The 22,588-nt window shown below is 50.0% G+C and overlaps 1 protein-coding gene across 1 annotated transcript; it reads right to left on the bottom strand.

Moving 5' to 3' along the window:
- Positions 1–113: 113 nt before the first annotated feature.
- LOC149328987 (phosphatidylinositol 4-kinase alpha-like) lies at positions 114–22,588 on the bottom strand. Its single transcript, XM_089562029.1, has 14 exons — positions 22,493–22,588; positions 20,890–21,306; positions 19,287–19,709; positions 18,654–18,941; positions 17,590–17,791; positions 16,182–16,390; positions 15,415–15,525; positions 13,001–13,296; positions 9,881–10,784; positions 7,560–9,295; positions 5,954–6,524; positions 4,390–4,680; positions 2,122–2,433; positions 114–560 (listed from the first exon to the last, which is right to left on the bottom strand). The coding sequence occupies exons 1-14, from the start codon at positions 22,586–22,588 to the stop codon at positions 114–116; spliced, it is 6,303 nt and encodes a 2,100-aa protein (XP_089418155.1).

The following is a 22,588-nucleotide window of genomic DNA, read 5'->3' as shown; positions in this document are numbered from 1 at the left end:
CAATTTTCATTCCGGCCTCTGGTCCTGATCTTGAAGGACCTCCAACGACGCCCCCAGTACCAGACACCACCAGAACGCATTGCGGCGTCGGGCGTCGCGTCCTCGTACGGGGATCAGTACGGGATCTGGTTCTGGTAGTACTGGATCATGTCGTACGTCCTCGTCCTGATGTTGAGGTACGAGTCATTTATGATCTTAATCATGAAGGCCGCCGCCTCCCGCTCCGTGGCCGTGGGCGCGAACCTGAGCCTCAGGAGTCGCACCGTCTGTCCTCGGAAGCAGGGCAGCCCGGTGTCCAGCATCAGCGAGACAAGTGTGACCACGTCCTCGCGGTATGGTCGCACGGCCAGGAAGCAGCGCACACAGAGCTCGGTGAACCACTTGAAAGGCTCGGCCTCCTGCTTGCCACCCATGATCATGACCATCTCTTCGGTGAGCTTGATGTCCGGCTCGAAGCCGATGTTGCCGCCGGGTGAGCTCTCGAAGAGGAAGCCGAAGTCGATGTGGATGATGTGGCCGTCGTCATCCAACAGGAGGTTGCCGTTGTGGCGATCTTTCACCTTATGGTAAAAAAAATGAACATACCTTATGTGATGCAGGTAAGGTAAGTGTTTAAGTACGATTAGGCCGTAAGTTGGACCGGTGCTACAAAGCTGAATTCACGAACACGAACCCGATCCTCATCTTTTCCCTTCCGGTCCCGGCACCCCCAGAATCGAGTGTTTCAGCCCCTTGGCGAAATTTTCCAACGATTAACTTGGGCGACACAGGGTTCTTAACATGCACTTAAATTACACGAGGATGCTGTTACGGGCTATTTGGTTGAACATTGTTAAGAGGGAATAGCGCAGTAAAGTTCAGGTTCTTCTTCCTTGCACCAGAGGTGCCCCGCCAGAGACGGTTTGTTTAACTGAAGACTGAAGCTCTTCGCACGGTCTTGCGATGAGTTGAGACGCAGGGATGAAGGGAAACTTGAAGTTTATGTACAGCAATTTACAATAGATACAAACAACAAAAAGGTGGAACTGGCTAACACTATTGGAGGCCCCTACTCGGTGTAGCCGAAGATGCATAGCACCTGACCTTAGCCCAGAACCCTTTTTCTGGCGCCGGAGCCCGGTTTTAAAGACCTCAAGGCCCGGCCCACATTCGGTAGCACCCAACCATTCCACACTCTTCATATGATTGGCTAATCGAGAGCATGGCCAGCCCTCCAACTACCGTAGGGTAAATCACCCTCTCCACCACAAAATAAAAATAAAAACAAACACAAATACATATTCGTGCCAGCACGTGCGCGAATCGGTACCGCGGGGAGGGGGACACCCGTACTTCTCGGCGCATTCGCGAGCGGCCGCGTTCCGAGAAAGGAGACGCTTCGCCCTGAGCGCCCCGGCCGCCCTCTCACGCCGTTGGCGTCCGTTAAAGACGGCAGCGGCAGGGTGCTGAGAAAGAATTAGCGGTAGTAATGACCCCGCACGCACTACCGATCCCTTGCAAGCGCAAACGCAGGGCACGGGAACGAACAACACAGGCGCTACACAGGGTTCATAACATGCACTTATATTACACAAGACACGGGTGGTTTGGCATTTATCCTGCACCTAACTGCGAAAGAGAGACCACCATGCCAGAGTGTGCCACACACTTTTGGACCACTCGTCAATGAGAATAGGTGAGGCTAAAGCTTTATGACATACCTCTAGTAATGCCCATCACTGCAAAGTTCTGAAGTAACATGATAGGCTAACAACCATGCAGAGCTCTCCGGTATTCATTTAAAGCCTCTCTCTCCTCCTCCAGTGTACATTTCACGCTGTCAACAACGACCATAGCATCGAAAAGGTCATTTGCTGCAGTGATATGCAGGTGCAGAAGTGAACGGAGTCCGCTATTGGACTTGTGATCATATTTGCCGAATTCTACAAGGAAATTCACAAGTATGGAATGTGTAGGCTGGTAGCGATCACAGCCGCCCTTTTCACGGACCCAATGTTTCTTGGCTTTTGCCTGGAGCCTCCTCACTCCACTAAGGACAAAACAGCGTGCTCTATACACTAATGTCCGCTCCTGCACAGCTTGAATGGCCGGGAGACAGAGACCCAGGATATGTACACTCACCTGCAGCAAGAACATGGCGACGCTGTAGGCGGCCATGCTCTTGACGAAGTTGCTGCGTGCCTCCTGGAAGGCGCGCGTGGTCTCGTCGCCGTACTTCTGGAGGAAGTACTCATACATGCCGATGTCCGTCTGGCGGCCCAGCTGGTCCCTCGACGTGGTGTCCGGCACGCACTCGATGACGCCGCAGCCGGGAGAGGTGGCCACCACGCGGTACGGGAAGAGGTACACGTCGATGCCGGCGATGGAGAAGACGTTCTTGAAGAGCGAGATGACCTGCAGCGCCAACATGTCCTGCCGCACGTCGTCGCCCACCTGCATGCGAATAAAGCGAAATGCTGGGCTTGGAATCTTGGCATATTATCGTCCGGTTAAGGTGATGTGCAGCTCAAACTTGGAAAGGCAATTTTTCATTTATTAAGGAACTATTGTGCAGCTGCATCCCACCAGGCATTGAACTGCCAGGTTGTTGAATGATGGGAAATGACAATAACGTAGGCTTGAAGGCAGCGAACGTTCCACAGCAATGAACTCTCACATACTACAAGAACTACACCGGAATGTAGTATACCATGAAAGCAAGACAAAGGTATCTAGTAGAAAGAAGACGAAACTTCTGCAAACTGCTGCTATTTGCTGCCGACCACGAAGCTGCACCTAGAAGTACCTACAACACAATATACGGCGTATATTATCCTGTTCTTTTGAAAGTTCTAAGCATTGGCGCAGAAATACTTTTTTTCACCGTGTCAGTCGCTGGGAAGGGCCCATTATTGCTACCTTTACAAATTGTAGGGATTTACAGCGGGCGTTAAAGATGTGTAGCGCAATACCATAGCGAGAGCAATAATTTCTGAAAGCAACGCGTCCGCAAATAACAGCCAGAAAGACCAGCAGGCCACGTGGGCTCCAGCGAGTGCCTTTTCCACATTCTATTGATTTTCTAGCATCTGGTTACTGTGGAGAGAAAATGCTCAGGAACTGTTGTCACCCCCCCAACGCACCCACCCCCACCCCCCTCCAAAAAAAAATGGCGAAAATGTTTTGAACTGTACGCAACCAGTTTATTTCCGCGCAGGCAGCAATGAAGGAAAGCAATGCGAGAACTAGCTGATATCTTCACACCGGTAATATATTGTAGCCGCGTTTCTGCCGCAGTGTATTAGAAGAACATTGTTGTGGACGTTAGTGCGAACGCCTTCGTACTGAAGGCAGCCTGCAGAGAAGGCAGGCTGTGTGCATGCTTGTAACCTTGCTCACTTCATTTCAACGACACGTAGTGATCGAGAACATTGCATTTCATGCATGCGCACGAAACATTGGTGAAATTGTTTCACACGATTCCAGCTACGTATAGCCTTTGTCAAAAGTAACCTGGTTGCATGGTTTGCTTCTCATTCGTATAACAGAGCCTTCACGGCTTCCCTAAAGATCGAAAAGTTCTTTGGAGGTGAGAACAGGAGTTTTTCTTACCATATAGAGATTTAAAGCTTGAGGGCTGGCATGAGGCTTTAATATACGACTGGGAAGAAAAAAACGTGCAGCCTGGTTACTTTTGACAAAGACTGTACATCTGCGGGTGCTGAGCTGTCATGGAGTTTTCAAGTCTTGCTTTCGTAATAACATAGCCGAAAGCCGCTGAACGCTTAAACTGGCCTTTGATGAACGTGCACAGTCTTCCTTTTGAAACCGGGACTTGAAAGCAAAATTTTTTCTTGCGCTGAAGTTTTCATTACAAATCCCAACTTGTAAGCGATCGTACGACGCAATTTCTCATCGGCGCCTACTCCCGTTGAGAAGGCGGCAGTCGTCTCTTCGACTCAAGTGGCGCTCACGTGAATCTGGCTCGGTGCGCCGGTCGGTCCAGAGTGCATACCGCATCGCCTGCCTCCAGTGGCGCTCACGTGAATATGGCTCCCTGCGTTCGTCGGTCCGGAGTGCATGCCGCATCGCCTGCCTATCCTCTTCCATTTTCTTCCCGGCGCCGTCAGGACGCCTTTTGTGTTTGTGATGTTTGTTTTTTTCGCGAGTGCGGCGCGTCATCAGCGTCAGCGGCAGGAAGCGCAGCGAGAGTGCGTGGTGCGAGAGCGATATGAGCGGACGTGCGTAAGACAGTGCAAACCCTACTGAAGTGCGCGAACTTGAATTGTAAACGCAATATTCAATTGTTTAACCCCAATAATTTTTTGTGTGCGTCTAGTTTTCTTACTCGCTTCCCCATCCTTTTTTATCTCTTCGCTAACAAACTGAGCGAACAAAGCGGCCCCCGACCTTGAAGATGGCGGCCTGCCAGTGCTCCTTGCGCAGGTCCGACGAGCTGAAGTATCCGGCGTCGCGCAGGTCCTTGTAGCCGGCTGTTGCGATCTCCTGCACCTTCTCGATGCCCACGGTGCGCACCTTGAACTTTGCCCGGAAGGGCGCCTTTGCCGCGCTCTGCATGGGAGCCCCGGACGCGTAGTCGATGTCCACGATGACGGCCTCCGGGCTGGAGGGCAGGTACGAGCCCTGCTCCACCTTGATCTTGGACAGCTCGCAGAGGCACGCCCGCTTGCGCTCCGGGCCCTGCACGAGTGAATGAATAGAACTTTTGCCTTGAAATGCCAGAGATTTCTTGTACATGTAAATAGGGAGATCAAATGCGTACTGCCTCGCAAGCTTATGAACAAGTTCTGATGGTTCTAATCACTTATGATTCCGCCACTTCAATGAAAACCGTGACATAAAAAACGAACAGGATTGGCTTCCACTGCAGTTAATGGCTGTATTGTCTAGCCTCTGCAATCCGCGTACCTAAATTTGTTTCGACGCTGGTCCTTAATGGTAACGGAGTGGATTCCAAGAGAAGGCAAGCGTAGCAGGGGGCGGCAGAAAGTTAGGTGGGCAGATGAGATTAAGAAGTTTGTGGGGATATGATGGCTGCAGCTGGCAAAGGACAGGGTTAATTGGGGGAGAGACATATGAGAGGCCTTTGCTCTGCAGTGGCCATAGTCAGGCTGATGATGATGACGCAATTTACTTGCGAAAGTGTTTCTAGAATAGTAATTCAGCGCTGGTTATTTCAGAGAACACACTGAAGTACATGACAGGACGGGCGCTGACCCGCCATGTGTGTCTGTGTGCTCGAAATAACTAGCGCTAATTATTATCCTAAAAATCATGCATCACCGACTAGCCACGCAGAGTGTTTTATTAAGCGTACTTGCGAAACAAAACTTAAATGAATAAAAACAATAAAAACTTCGCTTTCGGTGAGAGTGGCCCCTTTTTGATGTAAAATGCGGTAACCTATCAATACGGAGAACTTTAAACTTTCTTTTGCGTCCATTTAAAAGTCGCTTTACTAACTTGAAAATTGCCTATGGGTGTCAACCGCCACTTTGAACTTGTTAACGCACAGTAGATTGCAAACGGCAAACGCTCCAACAACACACTTTTTTGGCCGTCCTCAACGATTTTGAATGGAGCGTTTCGAGAGATTTTAATGATCAATTTTAGACAACGCAATGTATTCGTACATAATTAAATAAATACTGAGCTTTCGCCTCCTGTGTAGGTAGCTGTGTTCCACAGATAGCGAAAAAATCTATCGGTTAGACCATTTTAACTTCTCTTACGGAGTTCGAGCATCTTAAAGCCGTGGTATTGCTAATGCGGAAATTCTGTAGCTGTTGCTCATGGTGATATGTTTGAGAAGTCAAGCAAGACTGCGAAACCCCATTAGTGCCAACGAACGCGACACAAAGATTACTACTTGATAAGCGAGAATCGTTGTCGCCATATGTTCAAACTGAAATGGTGTACACCAGTGGTACACGACGTTTCCCCACCCACCCACCTTTGGGAAGTGTCGTAGCACTCCCGAAATGGCGGTGATCTTTGTGAAGAAGTCAAACTCGGACTCGTAGAATAGCTTCTCCTTGCCCGTCAAGTTGCCGACCATGGTGTCAATCATCGAGTTGAACACCTCAAACAGGTCGGCGTCCTTCTCCTGGCCGTCCTCATCCCGGAACATGTTGGTGCGCATGTTCCAGATGAACTGGTGCGTCAGCAGCTGGCTGATGTTGGCCGACGTGATGATGAAGTTCCGGATGTACCCCATGGTGTCGTAGCGGACGGCTTGCGCAAGCTGTGGGATGTAGAACATGAGCACGTCCGGGGGACACGAGGACAGCACCCTGATGGCGTACTGGGCGGTGATCGGATGCGGCGAGTAGAGGCGAGAGAAGAAGGCCAGTACTTTGACGGGGGAGACGGGGGCCCAGGCCTGCAGGTACGACAGGTCTGGGTTGTCCTCGAGCACGAAGTCCGGGGTGATCATGTACTGGAGGGCCTCGGGCATGTGGCACACGAGATCGGGGTTGGCCTGCACCAACCTGATGACCTCGGCGCGCAAGGCGTCGGACGACCTGAAAAAAAAAAGTTTGAGCTTTGATTCCGAATGAAAATAAGAGGCAGGGCGGAGCATACCAAGCCGCGAATGGACGAACACAGCAGGAAGCGGGCTGACTGTAAATGAATTTTTTTTTCAATTCATCCATCATTTAGCCTAACTATCCAGAGCAGCACTCGTGAACTATAGTATACAAGCTGTGATTTCACTGGCCTATGCCAAGGAGGCGGTAGGGTTTTTTACAAGAACTTTTCTTGTGCCCTTGTGTGCTTGTTTTCGGGTACGTTTCAGATGCAAGACATCAGGTTTCCTTTACGCTTTATTATTTTTTCTAGCTTTTTGCCACCGAGGACGTGAGCAAGATAGCGCTTACCACAGACTAGTATGTCCTATGATGAAAGCACGCCCATCACCTGAGCCCACTTCGGTCAAGGATATTCCACTGATCAGACAGATTGTCAATTCAAAACCTTACGATACTAATTAGTGAGTGCTTATAATGTTCTTACAATGTGCGTGGCGTTTCATTCCACACAAAGTACATAACATATAGGTTTAAAAAAGGGCCAATGAGAGACGTGCGTTGTCTCAAGAGTAAGCGGTGCTCTATCGTGTGCTTCTCGCTCGTATGGTGGATCCCTGATAGCTTCCCTTTCGATCAAAAGGTTTTGAAAGGTAAGGAAATGGGCTCTATACCTTACACAAATTTAGTTTTTAGAGTAGCATAAGTGCTCTACTGTACGACCGAGCAGCAAACCATTCAGCCGGTGTACTTTTTACAACACGATCCAGAATATTGAAGGGATAAGACCTCGGTTGCCATAAAGAGGCGGATTCTATTAATCCTGGATGTTATCGCATGAGAATCGTTATGGATAGCGTTCCAGACGGTAGTCAGTGTTTTTATGCTTTGACAGGCTGAATAAAAATTGTCAGAAACGTCCAGCTGTCTTAAACTCGGATATTCCGCTGAAGATTGACCTAAGGCAGTGGACGCATATGGTTTATTGTGTTGATTTATGTTCATGAAATTATTCTTCATATAGCTCACCGGAAACGGCAAGGCAGGTAGACAGCCAAGACCGGTGAGAGATTCCAGGCGCACTGGGCCATTTCAATCCAGCCCCTTTCCGTAATATGCTGGCTCCTCCAAGCGCTGATGATCTCTTCCCCGGGCACAACCTTATCGGCCAGAGATAGTGGATTGTACCACGTTATCAGGAACTCGATCTCCACCGAGAGCAGCGCCAGAATCAACGATCGCTTGCGCAGGTACTCCCTGGCGTACGCCGAGTCCGTAACCAACGGAGTCTCACGCATCTCCCTTGAAGTTGTCGTCGTGCTCTGCCGCGTGGTCGAGGAGCTCTCGGTCGACTGCCGGCTATAACCCTGCTGCTGCCACCCCGCTGGTGTCGTCGGGTACGACTCCGCTTGTGTGACCCCGCTTTCGAGAGCCGAACTGCCGGCCGAAGATCCCTGGCTGCGATTGGCCAGCTGGTTACCCACCATGTCCCTTCCGAAGCTGGTACGACGTAGGAACTTCTTGTCGTTGTGCATGGCCATCCAGAACTTTACCATCATGAGGATGTTCTCTCGCAATTTGCCTCCCCGCTCGGTCGGATATAACTGCGGGCCGCAGAAGTAGTCGAGGCTAGCCGAGTACACGCGCTCCCGCAGGATACTCCGGATCATCTGGCTACTCAGAGAATCTGCGTCGCTCTGCAGAAGAGACATGGCGCTGCTCAGTAGGTTGAATCTGGTGCCGACGACAGCTATGTGGCGGCAGCTGAACTTCTCCTCGCCGATGTTGGGGGAGAACGAGCGGTAGATGAGGTTGGTGAAGATCTCGATCTCGGCCTGGCTGCTGAACTTGGCTGACTCGATCTTCTCGACGATGAAGTTCACCCAGACCTCGTGAGGGCCGATGTAAGGCGCCTTGGGCTTGAGGTCGCTCTTCTCGCCTACGGCACAAGGGTCTGTCTGCACGGGGTCCTTGGAGAAGATCCCCAGCTCGCGCTCGACGGTGGCGAGCCACGCGTTCGACATCTCGTGAAGGAAGCGCAGCTCCTCTTCTGGCTTGGCAGCCAGAAACCACTGCCAGCAGTAGATGGCGTTCCTGGTCGGCTCCTCCGAGAAATACTCGACGGGTGACCAGCACAGCGCTCGCAGGAGTTTCCGGTCGAGGCTCTTCATACTGACCAGGAGAGCGCAGATCCGGAAGATGCACCGCTTGTGGAGTTTCTTGTTGCAGGTCTTCCAGCTAGTGTGCAGCTGGTTAAGAAGCTTGGCCGCGAGCTCCTTCCTGGTGTACTCTGTGTTCTTCGAGCTCATGAGCAAGCCCGCGACCTCACCCGAGTACCGACATCGAATCTCCATGGAACATACGAATTCGGAGTAGTCTTTTTTAACACAGGCTGGCCACCGCTCCAGCAGTGACGTCGACTGCGGTGAGGAGGTGGCATTCAGGCCGGCAAACAGCATGATGCTCTCAATGGCTAATCCGACGCCTGTGTGCTGAGTCAGGGCTTCGACTAGTTCCGAGTTCGTGACCATGTACTCTTGGAGATGGGAGCGGGTGGCTATGGGTGCCCACTTCACGGCTTCTTGTACGATGCCTTGGCAGTGCGCGGCCAAGTCGCGAACGATGGTCTCTCGGCCTTCCATCGTGTCGGTCAGAGTGACCGAGTACTGGGTGAATGGCACAATCACCTCTTGGCCGGTCTCGTTCGGGTCGAGCTCGAGAGAGTAGGCCAGAGCCTGCAAGATGTCGAGCATAGCCCAGAGGACCTGCCCGCCAGAACCGCAATTAAGTGTCCCTTAGTATACCTCCGCGATCATTCAGAAGACTTCCGATTAATGATTTTTTTTAATAAATAATTTTCACTACCTTGCACAAAGAGTTGCTCTTCTTAGCAAAAAGCCTCCATGTGGTGCTGGGTAAAGCATGGGGAACGTTTCTCACAGCAACACAGCCGATTCATACACAACGGGGCGTTTGCGCACAAGAACAAATGCTTTAAAGTATTTACGATGGTTGTTGACTATATTCTTCAGGCCTGCGTGTCTGCTAGAACACTTCATTTGATCTACAATAACTATCCAAAGTGTACCGAGTGAGAAACTAAATTTACTCTTAGCAAGGAGTAAACCAAACACATTTTCATTTTAAGCGGCGAACATGTACGATCATATCGCTGCAGTTTTAATATCTTTGGCTGTGCAGCACACCACAAGTAATAAAGGAAGCTTTGAGTACGACGCCAAAACAGCTGCTTTTTGCATTAGCCACATGCTCTCATGAGGCGCCTATATATGCTTACTTGAAGCTGCTATTTATTGACAAGAATAAAACCGTTAAACTCCGCGTCATACCTTGCGGCTCCACAGCAGGTGCGGGAAGCGGTCAATGAAGTTCGAGATGAACTTGTCAGCGACGCGGCGAATCTGCTTCTCGGGGTCAACGAACTTCACCAGGAGAAAGACAAACGCGTCCTCTAATTCAGCTTCGCGGTCCTCGTGCTTGGGCTTATCGGTCATGACTTCCAGGAACATGTCAAACACCTTGTCAGCCACCGCAGACATGCAGACGAACATGCCTCCCTTGTCCTTCTGGATGAGCGGAAACTCCAGGTATTGCATCATAGTTTGGTACGGCGTTTTCGTCGCCACTGAGTTCTGGATCCTCAGCGCTTCCAAGTCGTTCACCGACAAGAGGTAAGTGGCTTGCTGGAAGTTCATCTTGTACAGTATGGTACTGATCTCAGTGCCTCCCTTGAGCTCCTTGAGGAGCTGGAACTTGACGTCGTTCAGGTCAACGATGGCCGCTGCTTCGTGGCGCACAGGGTTGTTGAACTGCAGGATCGGCCTCAGGTGTTCCTTGCAGACCAGGATGGGTGACTTGAGGGCGATGTCCGCCGTGCCGTAATACCAGTCAATGGGCCACACTCCCGACAGTACGGTGAAGCCCATCAGAGAGGCGTACAGCCAGAAGTCCCAGAAGAGCTTGTGCAAGCGAGGTTTTGCACCAACGACCGGGTCCATGCGCTGGACCAATGCGGAGATGACGGGTATCAGGACGCCCATATTGGCCGCACAGCCGGAGTCCTTGAAAGCCAGCTGGTTTTCGCAGTACCGGCACCCGTCGAGGCCAATCTGCACGAACAGCTCGAGGAGCGTGCTGAGCAACTCGAGCTGTTCGTCGGCTCCTTCAATTGCAGAGGCCACTTTGACGAGGACTTTGATTACGGGCAAAGCAACGTGTTTGTAGCCGGGGAATCTGAAAAGGGAGAAAGGCGTATAAGAATGTTACTTGTCATGCTCTCATGCTCAGAAGAAATGATGAGCAAATAGATTGATAGCTTGAATGGCCACCGGCAGAAATCAGCGCGATAGCGAATGGGAACTTGCATTGCTCAGGAAACAGTGCGATTTTCGACTTCAGCGCGGAAAGCTGTCGGTGGAGCCCGTTAGGTTCGTGACAAACGACAGTGTTTTGAACATGGGCGACGCATGTGTTGCGAAGTTCGTCGTGGAGCTGCGGATGATCCTTCTTCGAAATGTGCTGCGGCTGGGGGCATACTGAGACTGCTACGTGCCCTACTGGAATATGCCATCTATACATTTAAAAGGCGATAGGATATATTTCAGCTATGCAGTAACCCCAGCAGAGGTTCCCCGCGCAAAATTTTCAAGATAAATCACTGCCAAGAAGCCGATTGTGTGGCTTGTTGCAATTTTTTCTCTGAATTACACAGTTCCGAGGCTGGAAAGCTGTCCAACGGTTGATTCCAACGCGAACTTTTCAGCATAACAGCCAGTACAGTTTCGTCCTAATCTCACTTGCCACAACTGTCGGAAGTTATTAAACACCCTCACAGAAAGGTCCGAAACTAAAAAAGCAGAAAAACATTTTTCACAATGCAGGATTCTTGCATTTCAAGTGCATGTGAAACGTCCCGTATGCGCTGAGCAGCTGGGGAGCACCTGAGCACGTGGTTCGCGTTATAAACCAGCATAAAAGCCATGCATTACGCGAGAAACCACTCCTGGCGAGAGCAGATCAAGCCGCAGCGACTGACGCCTCAGGTAATAGCACGATGACTAAAGTGCGCATATAGTCTGTAATGGAGCAAGTCACCATTATTTATGCAGCAATTACTCCCTATGCATTATGAGATGATCGGTGAACGGTTGTGGTTGCAATGTGATCTGGTTGGTTGGTTTATGGGGTTTAACGTCCCAAAGCGACTAAGGCTATGAGAGACGCCGTAGTGGAGGGCTCCAGAAATTTTGACGACCTGGGGTTCTTTGGTGGAATTCGATGGCATATGATAACATCCTAATTACGCCCATCACCGGACAAATATATTTCCCCTGGTGGGTTATATTTTCTGCCAGTATGTCATGGGATTATCATGTCAATTATATCTTGAAAAAAAAATCGCTCAAATCTCTGGTGTTATAGGCCGTCTAAAATACGTACTTCCCACAAAAACTAAGATGCTGGTATGCAATTCAATATTCAACTCGCATTTTAACTATTGCCAGTTAGTGTGGGGCACTACAACATTCACTAACCTTGAACGTATTCATTTAATGCAAAAAAGATATCTCCGAAATACATATAATTTACCATTCCGACATCCAAGTGCAGCTTTCTTTTGTCATTCCAGAGTTATTAAAGCACATAATCTTTATAAATATCGCCTCAGTGTTACTTTTAAAACAGAAATCAGGAAAAATGTAACAAATCTTAAAAATTTAGCATCACTAAGGAAAAATGAATCAGTCTATCCAACAAGACATGGCAAAGAATGGACAGTGCCAACACCTCGACTAAATCTTGGTAGGGAATGCCTTCAGTACACTCTTCCATCTCTTCTAAATAGTTATATCCACATTAATCTCGATTTGTTTTCTTTTTCACGCCGTGAACTACATAATTTGTTTTTGAATAACATGGTTTACGTTTCATTATGTATACATATTGCTGTTTCGTGTATTCTCTTTTGCTTCCTTGATGTGCTTGTTGTTTAAAATTGTATAAACTCTTGTGTTGCCTCCCTGTCAATAATTAGGATTGTAGACTCGTCAAGCTGCCCAAGGGTAGCTTTTTTCTACGATTCCTCCATCTGTAGTGTTAGATGGGAAATAAACTTTGAAATTGAAATAAACCTTGATAAACATTACTATTCACATTCGCCCGATTGACCCTCTGCCGCCCCCTGTTACGCTTGCCTTCTTTTGGCATCCACTCCGTTACCCTGAGCTTTGGAAGGTATTTGACACTAACGGGGGATGCCTTCGTCTTACAGTGGGCCTTGAACTGATGGCGAGTATTCTTTGTGTTCCGAGTTAATTCTGGAGAGCTGATGCTTATGAATTTCGTTGTTTTGCGTGAACTGAGGGTTGTCTTCCTTATTGCCTGCAGCTGAACATTTCGTGAAGGAGTAACACCCTCCTTTCGATCTCTCAGTGTGTCTGCACGCTCACTTGGTGTCGGCGTCGGCGAGCTTTGCCTGCACCGAGTTGGACACCAGGGTGACCATGGTGAGCATCTTCATGATCTCGTCGCGCACGGCCCTGTTCCCCTTGGCGACCAGCATGCGGCCCATCTGGTCCACGATGAGCGTGTCCAGCGTCGACGGAGGCTTGCAGAAGCGCTGCTGGAAGAACTGAAGCACAGACTTCTCCGTCCTGGGCGTGCTCCGCAGCGCCACCGCCAGCTTGCCCAGAGCCATCACCGTGTTGATGGCGATCAGGGCGCCCTCTCCGCCACTGATCTCGGCCTGCGAACACCGCAACAGATAGGCACCTAGTTACACCCTGGCTACGAGACAGGCCGCAGTGGAGAGCTCTGCATTAATTTCCACCACATGAGCGTATCCTCGTGGATCTTAAATTTTCCCGCCATCAAAATCGGGCGTCCGTGAGCGTGTGTGTGTCTGCGTCTTTTCTTTGTCGTTCGTCCCGTGGTTGCGCAACCTACACCTTCACAACATCATGTACCAACAAGCCCAACCAAAGTTTTATTGAAGTTCCTAATTTGCGCTTGTGTGCGTCTCTGTCTTTTCTTCGTGGTTCGTCCCGTGGTTGCGCAACCTACACCTTCACAACATCATGTACCAACTAGGCCCAACCCAACTTTTATTGAAGTTCCTAATTTGCGCTTGTGTGCGTCTCTGTCTTTTCTTCGTGGTTCGTCCTGTGGTTGCGCAACCTACACCTTCACAACATCATGTACCAACTAGGCCCAACCCAAGTTTTATTGAAGTTCCTAATTTGCGCTTGTGTGCGTCTCTGTCTTTTCTTCGTGGTTCGTCCCGTGGTTGCGCAACGTACACCTTCACAACATCATGTACCAACTAGGCCCAACCCAACTTTTATTGAAGTTCCTAATTTGCGCTTGTGTGCGTCTCTGTCTTTTCTTCGTGGTTCGTCCCGTGGTTGCGCAACCTACACCTTCACAACATCATGTACCAACTAGGCCCAACCCAAGTTTTATTGAAGTTCCTAATTTGCGCTTGTGTGCGTCTCTGTCTTTTCTTCGTGGTTCGTCCCGTGGTTGCGCAACGTACACCTTCACAACATCATGTACCAACTAGGCCCAACCCAACTTTTATTGAAGTTCCTAATTTGCGCTTGTGTGCGTCTCTGTCTTTTCTTCGTGGTTCGTCCCGTGGTTGCGCAACCTACACCTTCACAACATCATGTACCAACTAGGCCCAACCCAACTTTTATTGAAGTTCCTAATTTGCGCTTGTGTGCGTCTCTGTCTTTTCTTCGTGGTTCGTCCCGTGGTTGCGCAACGTACACCTTCACAACATCATGTACCAACTAGGCCCAACCCAACTTTTATTGAAGTTCCTAATTTGCGCTTGTGTGCGTCTCTGTCTTTTCTTCGTGGTTCGTCCCGTGGTTGCGCAACCTACACCTTCACAACATCATGTACCAACTAGGCCCAACCCAAGTTTTATTGAAGTTCCTAATTTGCGCTTGTGTGCGTCTCTGTCTTTTCTTCGTGGTTCGTCCCGTGGTTGCGCAACGTACACCTTCACAACATCATGTACCAACTAGGCCCAAGCCAACTTTTATTGAAGTCCGTGAGCTCGCCCTTATAAAAATATTTTTAGACTGTCTATAGAATGTCCATAGACTTCTGCCTGTAAAGTCTACAGACTATCAACAAATGCTAGAGAATAGTTTATAGGCAATACAAATGCTATAGACAGTCTACAGACAATCTACAGATTTGTAGCCATACACATTTAGGAGACTTTTGTCTATAGACAGTCTATAGACTAAGAATAGACAAAAAGAAGTGTCCATAAGGAGGCAATAGTCTAGAAGAAGTCCAAAGATTGTATATAGAGCATTTTTATAAGGGCGTGCTCAGTAGCCGAATGCTGTAGCCATGCATTATTAAACCATAAAACCAGGAGGTCATAGATTTTTTACTGGGTTAGCAGAGGGACTTGGGTGGAGATAGTGTTGTTCGCGCATAAAGACGTCATTCCCAGGCAACGAGTAGTGGCGTCATGTGCCGTGGCCCCCATGTCACGTGATGGGCGGGTAACAATCATTGACTACGTGACTGCTATCTGAGCTATTAGTTTTTACTGGTTGTGCGACCGAATGAATTCCTTGCTGATCGACAACGTCTGTGCATATAAATGGTCTCCATGACAACCGCCCCGTGGTTCCCTTAACCAGCCCAGAAAGAAGCGTTGTCAGATTCCTTGAACGCATATATATTCAGCAAGTGCTATTTCGATTAACACCACAATAATAAGTAATCTTATTAGCGTGAACTACGGTCAAGCTATCCTGCATCGGAACATTATTCCATCTCATTTTTCTACGTCGCGGCAGCGTATTAGTACGTGCCTACACCCTGTTTTGCATACCTGGAACAGTCTGTTCGATGCGGATGCCAGGTAGGCCTGCACGATCTCGGGGTCTCGCTCGATACCCACTCGAAGCAGGCCACAGAGACACTCGATGGCCGCATCGCGAACCTGCGGAAGCAACTTTGTTGCTAGGATTTATTCGAGTCTTGGAGCGAAATTCTTTCCGATTCAGCTTTTTTGGAGAGTCTGCAGCACTGCTCTAAAAAGATCTGGACCTACGGAATTGTACACATGAACGCGGTCACTTGCTTAGTGTTACGAGTGGACATGGGTGGGCTATGAAATGTTCATCCTTTCAATGAGTGACAAGAGGGTCTGATGAAAGGATGCGACACAGTGAGACTACTTATCTGCAGACCACTTGCAGTTACTGCTTGAAGAAGTTAGTCTAGATCTACTTGCCTTACACATTTTGGCGCGAAAGGATCGTTTAAAGCGCTGCACGCTCTTGGCAACTGCCGGCTGAACCCTCCACTTGTGAACGTCACTCGAGCGAGCGAAACTAAGAAAAGACCGATGCGGGCAATCATTATCCGGTAGGCCTTGCGTTGTTGCCTAATAATCTCGCTTGGAGCATCCTCAATGCACCAGGATGTTATGCGGAAAGCAGTTAAGAAGTGACCCGTTATAAAGAATCGGCTCTATGGGAAAAAAGGGACACTGCAGATGAATGGAACGAGTGTCTACAGGGGATTGTGCGTGATGATGATGATGGTCGCAAGCAGACGCACACTTCTAGGCGACCTCTATCCAAAGGCACTGACTTGTCTTAGCGCTGCCTGGCAGATGGTCCTAACGGCGGCGTGGTCACCGCTGGTCAGCTCTTCCATGCATTGGTACAGCTTGAGCAGCACGGGCGCCGGGCCGCTAAGGAAGTCCCGCACCGCCAGGACGCACACGTCAACGATCAGGGGAAACATCTCGCCCAGTGTCCGGATGCCATCCAAGCAGACGATCAGGATCGGAAGGTGACCTGAACAACCAGTTTTGTATACGTGCTTCCATCACGATTGCCTTTTTTCTTGTGCGCTAGGATTGTAAGCGATCATGTTGGTTTAAACCGTAATCAGCTCATCTATGTTTGATTCCTCACTGTAAGCAGGTGAAGGAGACGTCTAGCATTTCTAAGAGAAATCACGAATTTTCAACCTCGCCGTACGAATATACAATGCACAGACACTTTCGGCACTCATTCACTGTATATTGTACAATTTCCCGCACAGAAAGCGGAACATAATTTGGCCGTCCTTGTCCGGTCTTTGCTGAAAGGCGTCCAGCTTGCAGTTAGTTTTAAAGCTGACTCATTGTGCGTGTTTCAGCAACGAACATCATTCATAAGCTTCGACTTGCTTAAGGTTTGCTTGAAAACCTGTTAACCTCCTTTTCACTTCCTCTGCCATTGCAAGACCGTAATAAGTGATCTAGTGGACCTTTGCCACGTAGTCACTTCGAAAGATGGCGCAGAGGGCAGTGCAGTACGTAGGCATCGAAGCTAACGGAGTACCAACGATCTTCCCAGCTGTTCAAAAAACACGAACTTTCTTAAACGCTAACCCCGTTGCAAGAAGACTTATTTAGTGCAAATGTAGTCACAAAGGAGTGCCGTGTTGCCTAAAATTTAACTGTCTGGACACTAGCGGGTTATTCGATTTTATTTTTTCCAGTCGATTTCGTTGTTTTCTCGCATATCTGCGTGGCGTAGTTCGAACGCTGCTGACTGAGCAATGCACCAATATCCGTTTAGCAGACCAGTAACGCAACTTTATTATGAAACAAAGCTTTGCAAACAATATAACAACAGAGCGCAAAGGGTAAATTAAATTATTGGTACGTAACCAAACAGGTTATTCTAAATATCTAAGATGGAAGCTATCTACAAAAGCCGCAAGAATGCTAGTAGCAAGCAATCCCTTAACATCAATAGACCACCTCATGATTCGCTCATTGGATGAGCTTCCATATGGGCGGCTTCTGCAAACCATACCACGTAATTCCTCTCAAATCGTCTACGATCACATTGCTAATTGTAGATAAGTACTACAAAGGGGATAGATGGGGGCGGATTCCTACGTCTAAAGCGCAGATCACCCTTTTGGTGATAATTAGTGTGAAGCTATACATCAGGTGGCGCTAGCTGCAACCGTCCGCAAACAAATAGTCTATGGCGCGCACCCAGCGCCAGCTTGAGCCCGTGCGGTGTCATGAGCTTCTCGGCCAGCTTGCCGCAGAGCAGGTCGGCGCCGCTCTCGTCCCCTTCGGACCAGACGAGGATGTCGACGCAGGTGGCCACCGTCTGGACGCTCACGCGGAACCGGTTCACGCACGTGTGCTGCAGCTCCTTCTGCTCCTGCTCGCTCGCGTCGTACGCCTTCACCTGTGCCCGTAATGCAGAAGAAAGAAAATTCAGAACCAGATTTCCTTAGCCTGCAGAAGAGTTACCTGCAGGCGATAGCCTGTCACTGTCGCAGCCTACAGAAGATTTATGAGTAGGCGATAGCCTGTCATGGCTCCTGTTTTTGTTTGCAACATCCCCAGGGCCTTTGTTTCCTTCCCGTCTATCCCTTATTCTGTTCGTAGAGTTCAGTCATCACTGTTGCCGGTACACCGCGATCGTGCCGAATGCACTCGTATGAAAGCTTATTGCCTGTGCAAGAAAAAAATATGTGGCCAGGTTTCGCAACTTCAGGGGAAAATTTCCGCGCGGTGGTTGGCACAGTGTTCCGGCTGACTGCCAGCGGGAAGAGGCATGTCGAGCTGGCTTCACACGAAGCAGAACAGCCGAGTCTATGACCGAGCCCTCTTCAGATTTCTACTCTGCTGCCCCGGGCCGTCAAATTTCGCGTGATAAGTGGCAGTCTGTACGCTGTTTAAATTAAGTACTTTAGGAGTACTTATAAAATTGATAAGTACTAGAACAGAGTTCAGGCATCTTCCATCGTCTTGCGGTCCCCTTCATTTTCGATCTTATACCGTTACACCTCTTCAGTAAGAAACATGAACCAACTCCCCGACAAGTACTCCGCACATAATGGTTATGGCGTCTAAAAAGTTTTCAGGACCATAGTTCTGCCACTGAGCAGTTTTGCATGCGTCCCGTGGTGGGCATGACATCAATCTGAGCTTGCACTCCTGTATAGTGCCGGTAACTCGCTTTAAATGGCGGCAGTAAGACCTGCATTCTGCGAATACATGTAGCGACGTGGTTTACTGAAACTGCCCGGCGGTATGTCCCTCACCTGTATGTCCTTCTGGCCTGCCAGGAACAGGTGCTTAGCCAGCTTCTGGAGGTCCTTGGAGAGGCTGTAGAATAGGGGAGAGCTGACCTTCCACTCTTCCTTCTCGGCCAGCGTGTAGAAGCAGAGAAGCTCCTGGAGCAGCGTGATCCACACCAGCTTGAGGACTTCGCCGAAGGAGCGGTACGGGTTGATGACTATCTGACCGCTCTCGTACGCTTCCGCGGCACACCGGTCAAGGTACTCGATCATTTCGTCCGACAGGATGCGGTCGGCGAATGCCAGGATTACCTGGAACGCGCCCATTGCAAAAAAGGAAATGTACTGGAAAACCGCTGATGCTCTTGCGCCCGCATGGACTTCGTGATGAGGCGTTTTATAGTGCCATAAGCTGCGCAAGCAAAAGCTGAGTTCAGCAGTTTACTATAGAAGGGACACTATGAAGCTAAGGCAAAACACTCGCACTAACTGCCTGAGCGCACGCATTTAACCATACGCAGTACACACCTATCCTGAAATGGTTTTATTAAAACGTTTGCTTTAATATGCTCCGCTTTTACTTTAGGAGCCATGCATTGTCCTGTTGGTTCTAGTGGCGGTATCGACTGGTCGCACACGCGTCAATACAACGCTCACCTGAATCCTATTCGCCGAGAACTTGATGTGGCTCTTGCGCACGATGTCATGGCGCTCACTGATGATCCGCATTTGGCTGAAGCATGAGCCGAAAGTCCTGAACAGGAATGAGGACGCCTTGAACGCGATGGGCGTGGTGATGTTCTCGTAGGGCCTCAGGGCCTCCCTGCGTTCTCGGGCAGAGCCGCGGTACGCCCTGGGCATCCAGTAGTCGACCATGGCGCGGCGCGACACCAGGATCGGGTTGTACAGTTCGGCCTGCTTCTTCCGCTTGAGATAATTCTCGGCGCCCATCTCCTCTTCCATGTAGTCCACTTTATCGGGAGCCGGGAAGATGTGGCAGATTAGGAAGGGCGGTTCGAGGCTGGCGCGGCCCAGCGCGCGACAGGTGCCGATTATGAGCGGGACCACTGTCTGGCCGACCTGGGCAGATCGAGAAACCGCATATCCCCGTCAGACCTGAGTAATTCGCACAATATACTATTAAGAGAGTAACTTCACTTTGGTACCCATTTGAGCATTGAATAGAGCTACATAGGAAAGCTGCACCACTCATCTTTGGTGAAGAAAAATTTCTCCTGGTCCGTGATGCCAGGCCGAGACTACTTCCTCTCCATTGCAGTCGCGTGAAATTGCCCCATTAAACAAGCTAAGTTTTGCTTCGCAGTGCTGTCCATTCAAGCTTTTCTGCTTCTAAACAGCGCGAACAAGACATGGCGCCGCACGAAGATGAGCCACGACCTTGTGTATCGTGCCATTTTTGCACTGTTTTGAGGCGGAATGGACAAAAATCGCATTGTTCAGGTCTCCGCAGTGTCGCATGGTACGTTTTTTTCGAAAGTGCCAGCATTTTAAAGAGTCCTAGCTGCTGCTGAATGGTATGTTCAGGTTTATGCCCAGCTAATGGCTGACAACACGGAAGAAAGTGTAAAGGACAGAGTCTACAGGAAAGGGTAGTGTAAGAACGGTGCCCCGTCTGGATTTTGCTTGAGGACCATCATACATCAGTCAAGCCTTCGAAACGGTCAGCCCTGAACAAATGGTAAACCAATTGTAGTTTAAAGAAATAAGGTTAAAATTCTCAGAATCAACGACAACACGCTCAAGAGGGCAACCTAAACCGCCGCGGTGGCTCAGTGGATATGGTGCTCAGCCGCTGACTCGAAAGACGCGGGTTCGATATCGCCCGCGGCGGTCCCATTTCGACGGAGGCGAAATTCTAGAGGCCCGTGTACTGTGCGATGTAAGTGCACATTAAAGAACCCCAGGAGGTAGAAATAACCCGCACCCCTCCACTACGATGTTCCTCATAGTCTGAGCAGCTTCAGGACGTTAAGCACGATAAAAGTATAGAGAACCACGACACACACTGTGTTAGATCATATGGCTCATGATATTAAGCATTCAAGGCACAACGACCGCGCATAAATAGGAAGAAGCAATAAGGACACTACGATTAAGCAAACCGGAAATCAGCTATCCTGTCGTAACCTGTACAATCCCATTGGTAGCTCATCTAGAAGCTGCAAGACTACCTTCCCTCAACACCCACGCGCATTATGCCCCGCGGACTATAGGAGAAGCCTAAGACTTCGGGACTTGCCTTGACGTTGAGCGTGGCCGCGGTACTGGAGGGCTCGGGGCTCGCCGTGCTGGCGGCTTGGGCGCTGGCGCAGATGCGCACCAGGGCTCCGAGGAACTCCGTCTGGCAGTTGCCGATCTCCTCGCTGAACTCCTCGCAGTGGTAGGCCACGTCCGAGAGCACCGTGTGCAGCAGGAAGCAGAAGCGCTCGCGCACGGGGATCCGCTCGTCGGGCTCGTACTTGACCTCCTCGGCGAAGTTGGCCTTCAGTAGGCCGCGCAGCAGCTTCATCAGGTAGGGCACGATGCGCTCGCGGTGCTGGAAGCCAGACTCCATCAGGTACACGCTGAGTGCGATCACGGCGTCCTGGCCCCGCTGGTCGATGCGGTACACGCCGCGGGACATCTCCACGGGGCAGGCGGACATCACTTTGGCCACCTGCGGGCATAGGAGCACGTGTGGTGGTAATGGCGGGGACGTTGACGACCCTTAGCCAAACTTTACGCCTGCTCTTAGGAGCAAGTGCTAAGAAGAAATCATCCCCTTCCCTATTCTACGCCACATGCGTCAGCGATTTCACCCAATCCCGGGACCTCTTAGACCACGTGGCCCAAGATATCGGTTTCAAGAGCACCAATTGCCCTGGCCACAAACCTGTGAGGCTCACATCGGAAACTATATTCGGGCAGAAAATGAACGCTGAAGTTCTCGACTACGTGTTCCTGAAATCGGACCAACAAGCGAATGCGTCCACCCATTGTCAGGTCGTCGTGGGTGATCGTGTTGCGCCTGCTAGCGTGGCATGGCAGATCGCTGGCAGCAGCAAGGCGATTGACCGCAGTGTCGTCATGAAACATCGGCACAATTTGTTTGACTGCTTCCTTCAAAGTACACTTGTCGCTGAGTTCATGAACTGCATACGACCACCGGACGCCCACGCCGTTGACTCAACTCGAAATCCCTCACGTAACTGTCGGGCATTAATTCCATTCCATCGTTACAGTGCCGTGCAAGTTCTCACTCCAGCTGCGCTACCCTGTGGGTAGAACAACGCGAAGTATCTTTCCTGCAGCTGAAGCACTGCGCACAAAGACGACAATCTCACTACCAAGGGCCATGAGGCTGCCAGGGCATCACTGCCATGGCCCAAAACCAGCTGTATGCATTCGCGGCTGCTGGGTAAAGCGATCATGCGTGAGTTGCACTTGAGTTGGTTATTCTGTCCTCCTGGCAGCATCTGATAAAGCTGCATACAATGTTGGCTTCTACCGACACGACATAGCTTGCAAAGAACTGACAACGGCGTAGCTAGCCCAAGGCTAGGCCTAATACCAAGCCTAAGTAACTACAGTTTACTGAATTCTAGTGTATAGCTACACGGCAAACTGCAATGCGGTTAACTTGCTAACAATGGTTACTGCAACGTGTGTGGCATGGAAAGCATAACTTGTCCAAAGTTGAATCCGGAAACCATGATCCCGGTTGATCTCAGTTATCGCACCGGTTTGACAATGTCATGACTTGAAACAATTTCATGGTAGTTGCAGCAGGCGTCTGCTAGAGCATCGTGGCGCTTCCGATCCACCACGGTCGCCCACCACTCTTGAGAACATTGCCCTCTCACCTTGGGCCAAGGCGTTGGCTGAAGGCGAGCCAGGCATCGGGACAGTTCCATGAGGCTGTGGCGGAACGCCGCGCGCTCCCGCTCCTGGGCCAGCAT

The sequence above is a fragment of the Amblyomma mixtum genome, chromosome 9 (genome assembly GCF_055824585.1).
Source record: "Amblyomma mixtum isolate Tamu chromosome 9, ASM5582458v1, whole genome shotgun sequence".
In the NCBI taxonomy this organism is placed as follows: domain Eukaryota; kingdom Metazoa; phylum Arthropoda; class Arachnida; order Ixodida; family Ixodidae; genus Amblyomma; species Amblyomma mixtum.
The sequence above is the reverse complement of the archived record's forward strand: the minus strand, read 5'-3'. Positions and strand labels throughout refer to the sequence as shown.

What these genes read in the sequence shown, in the direction of transcription:
- LOC149328987 (XM_089562029.1), bottom strand. Translation starts at nt 22,588, where the DNA reads ATGCTGGCCCAGGAGCGGGAGCGCGCGGCGTTCCGCCACAGCCTCATG. An exon ending in TCTCGGCGAATAGGATTCAG is followed by an intron (nt 18,942 to 19,286) that starts GTGAGCGTTGTA and finishes GGCGCGTTCCAG; the next exon opens with GTAATCCTGGCATTCGCCGA. An exon ending in CATCGAACAGACTGTTCCAG is followed by an intron (nt 13,297 to 15,414) that starts GTATGCAAAACA and finishes CGGTGTTCGCAG; the next exon opens with GCCGAGATCAGTGGCGGAGA.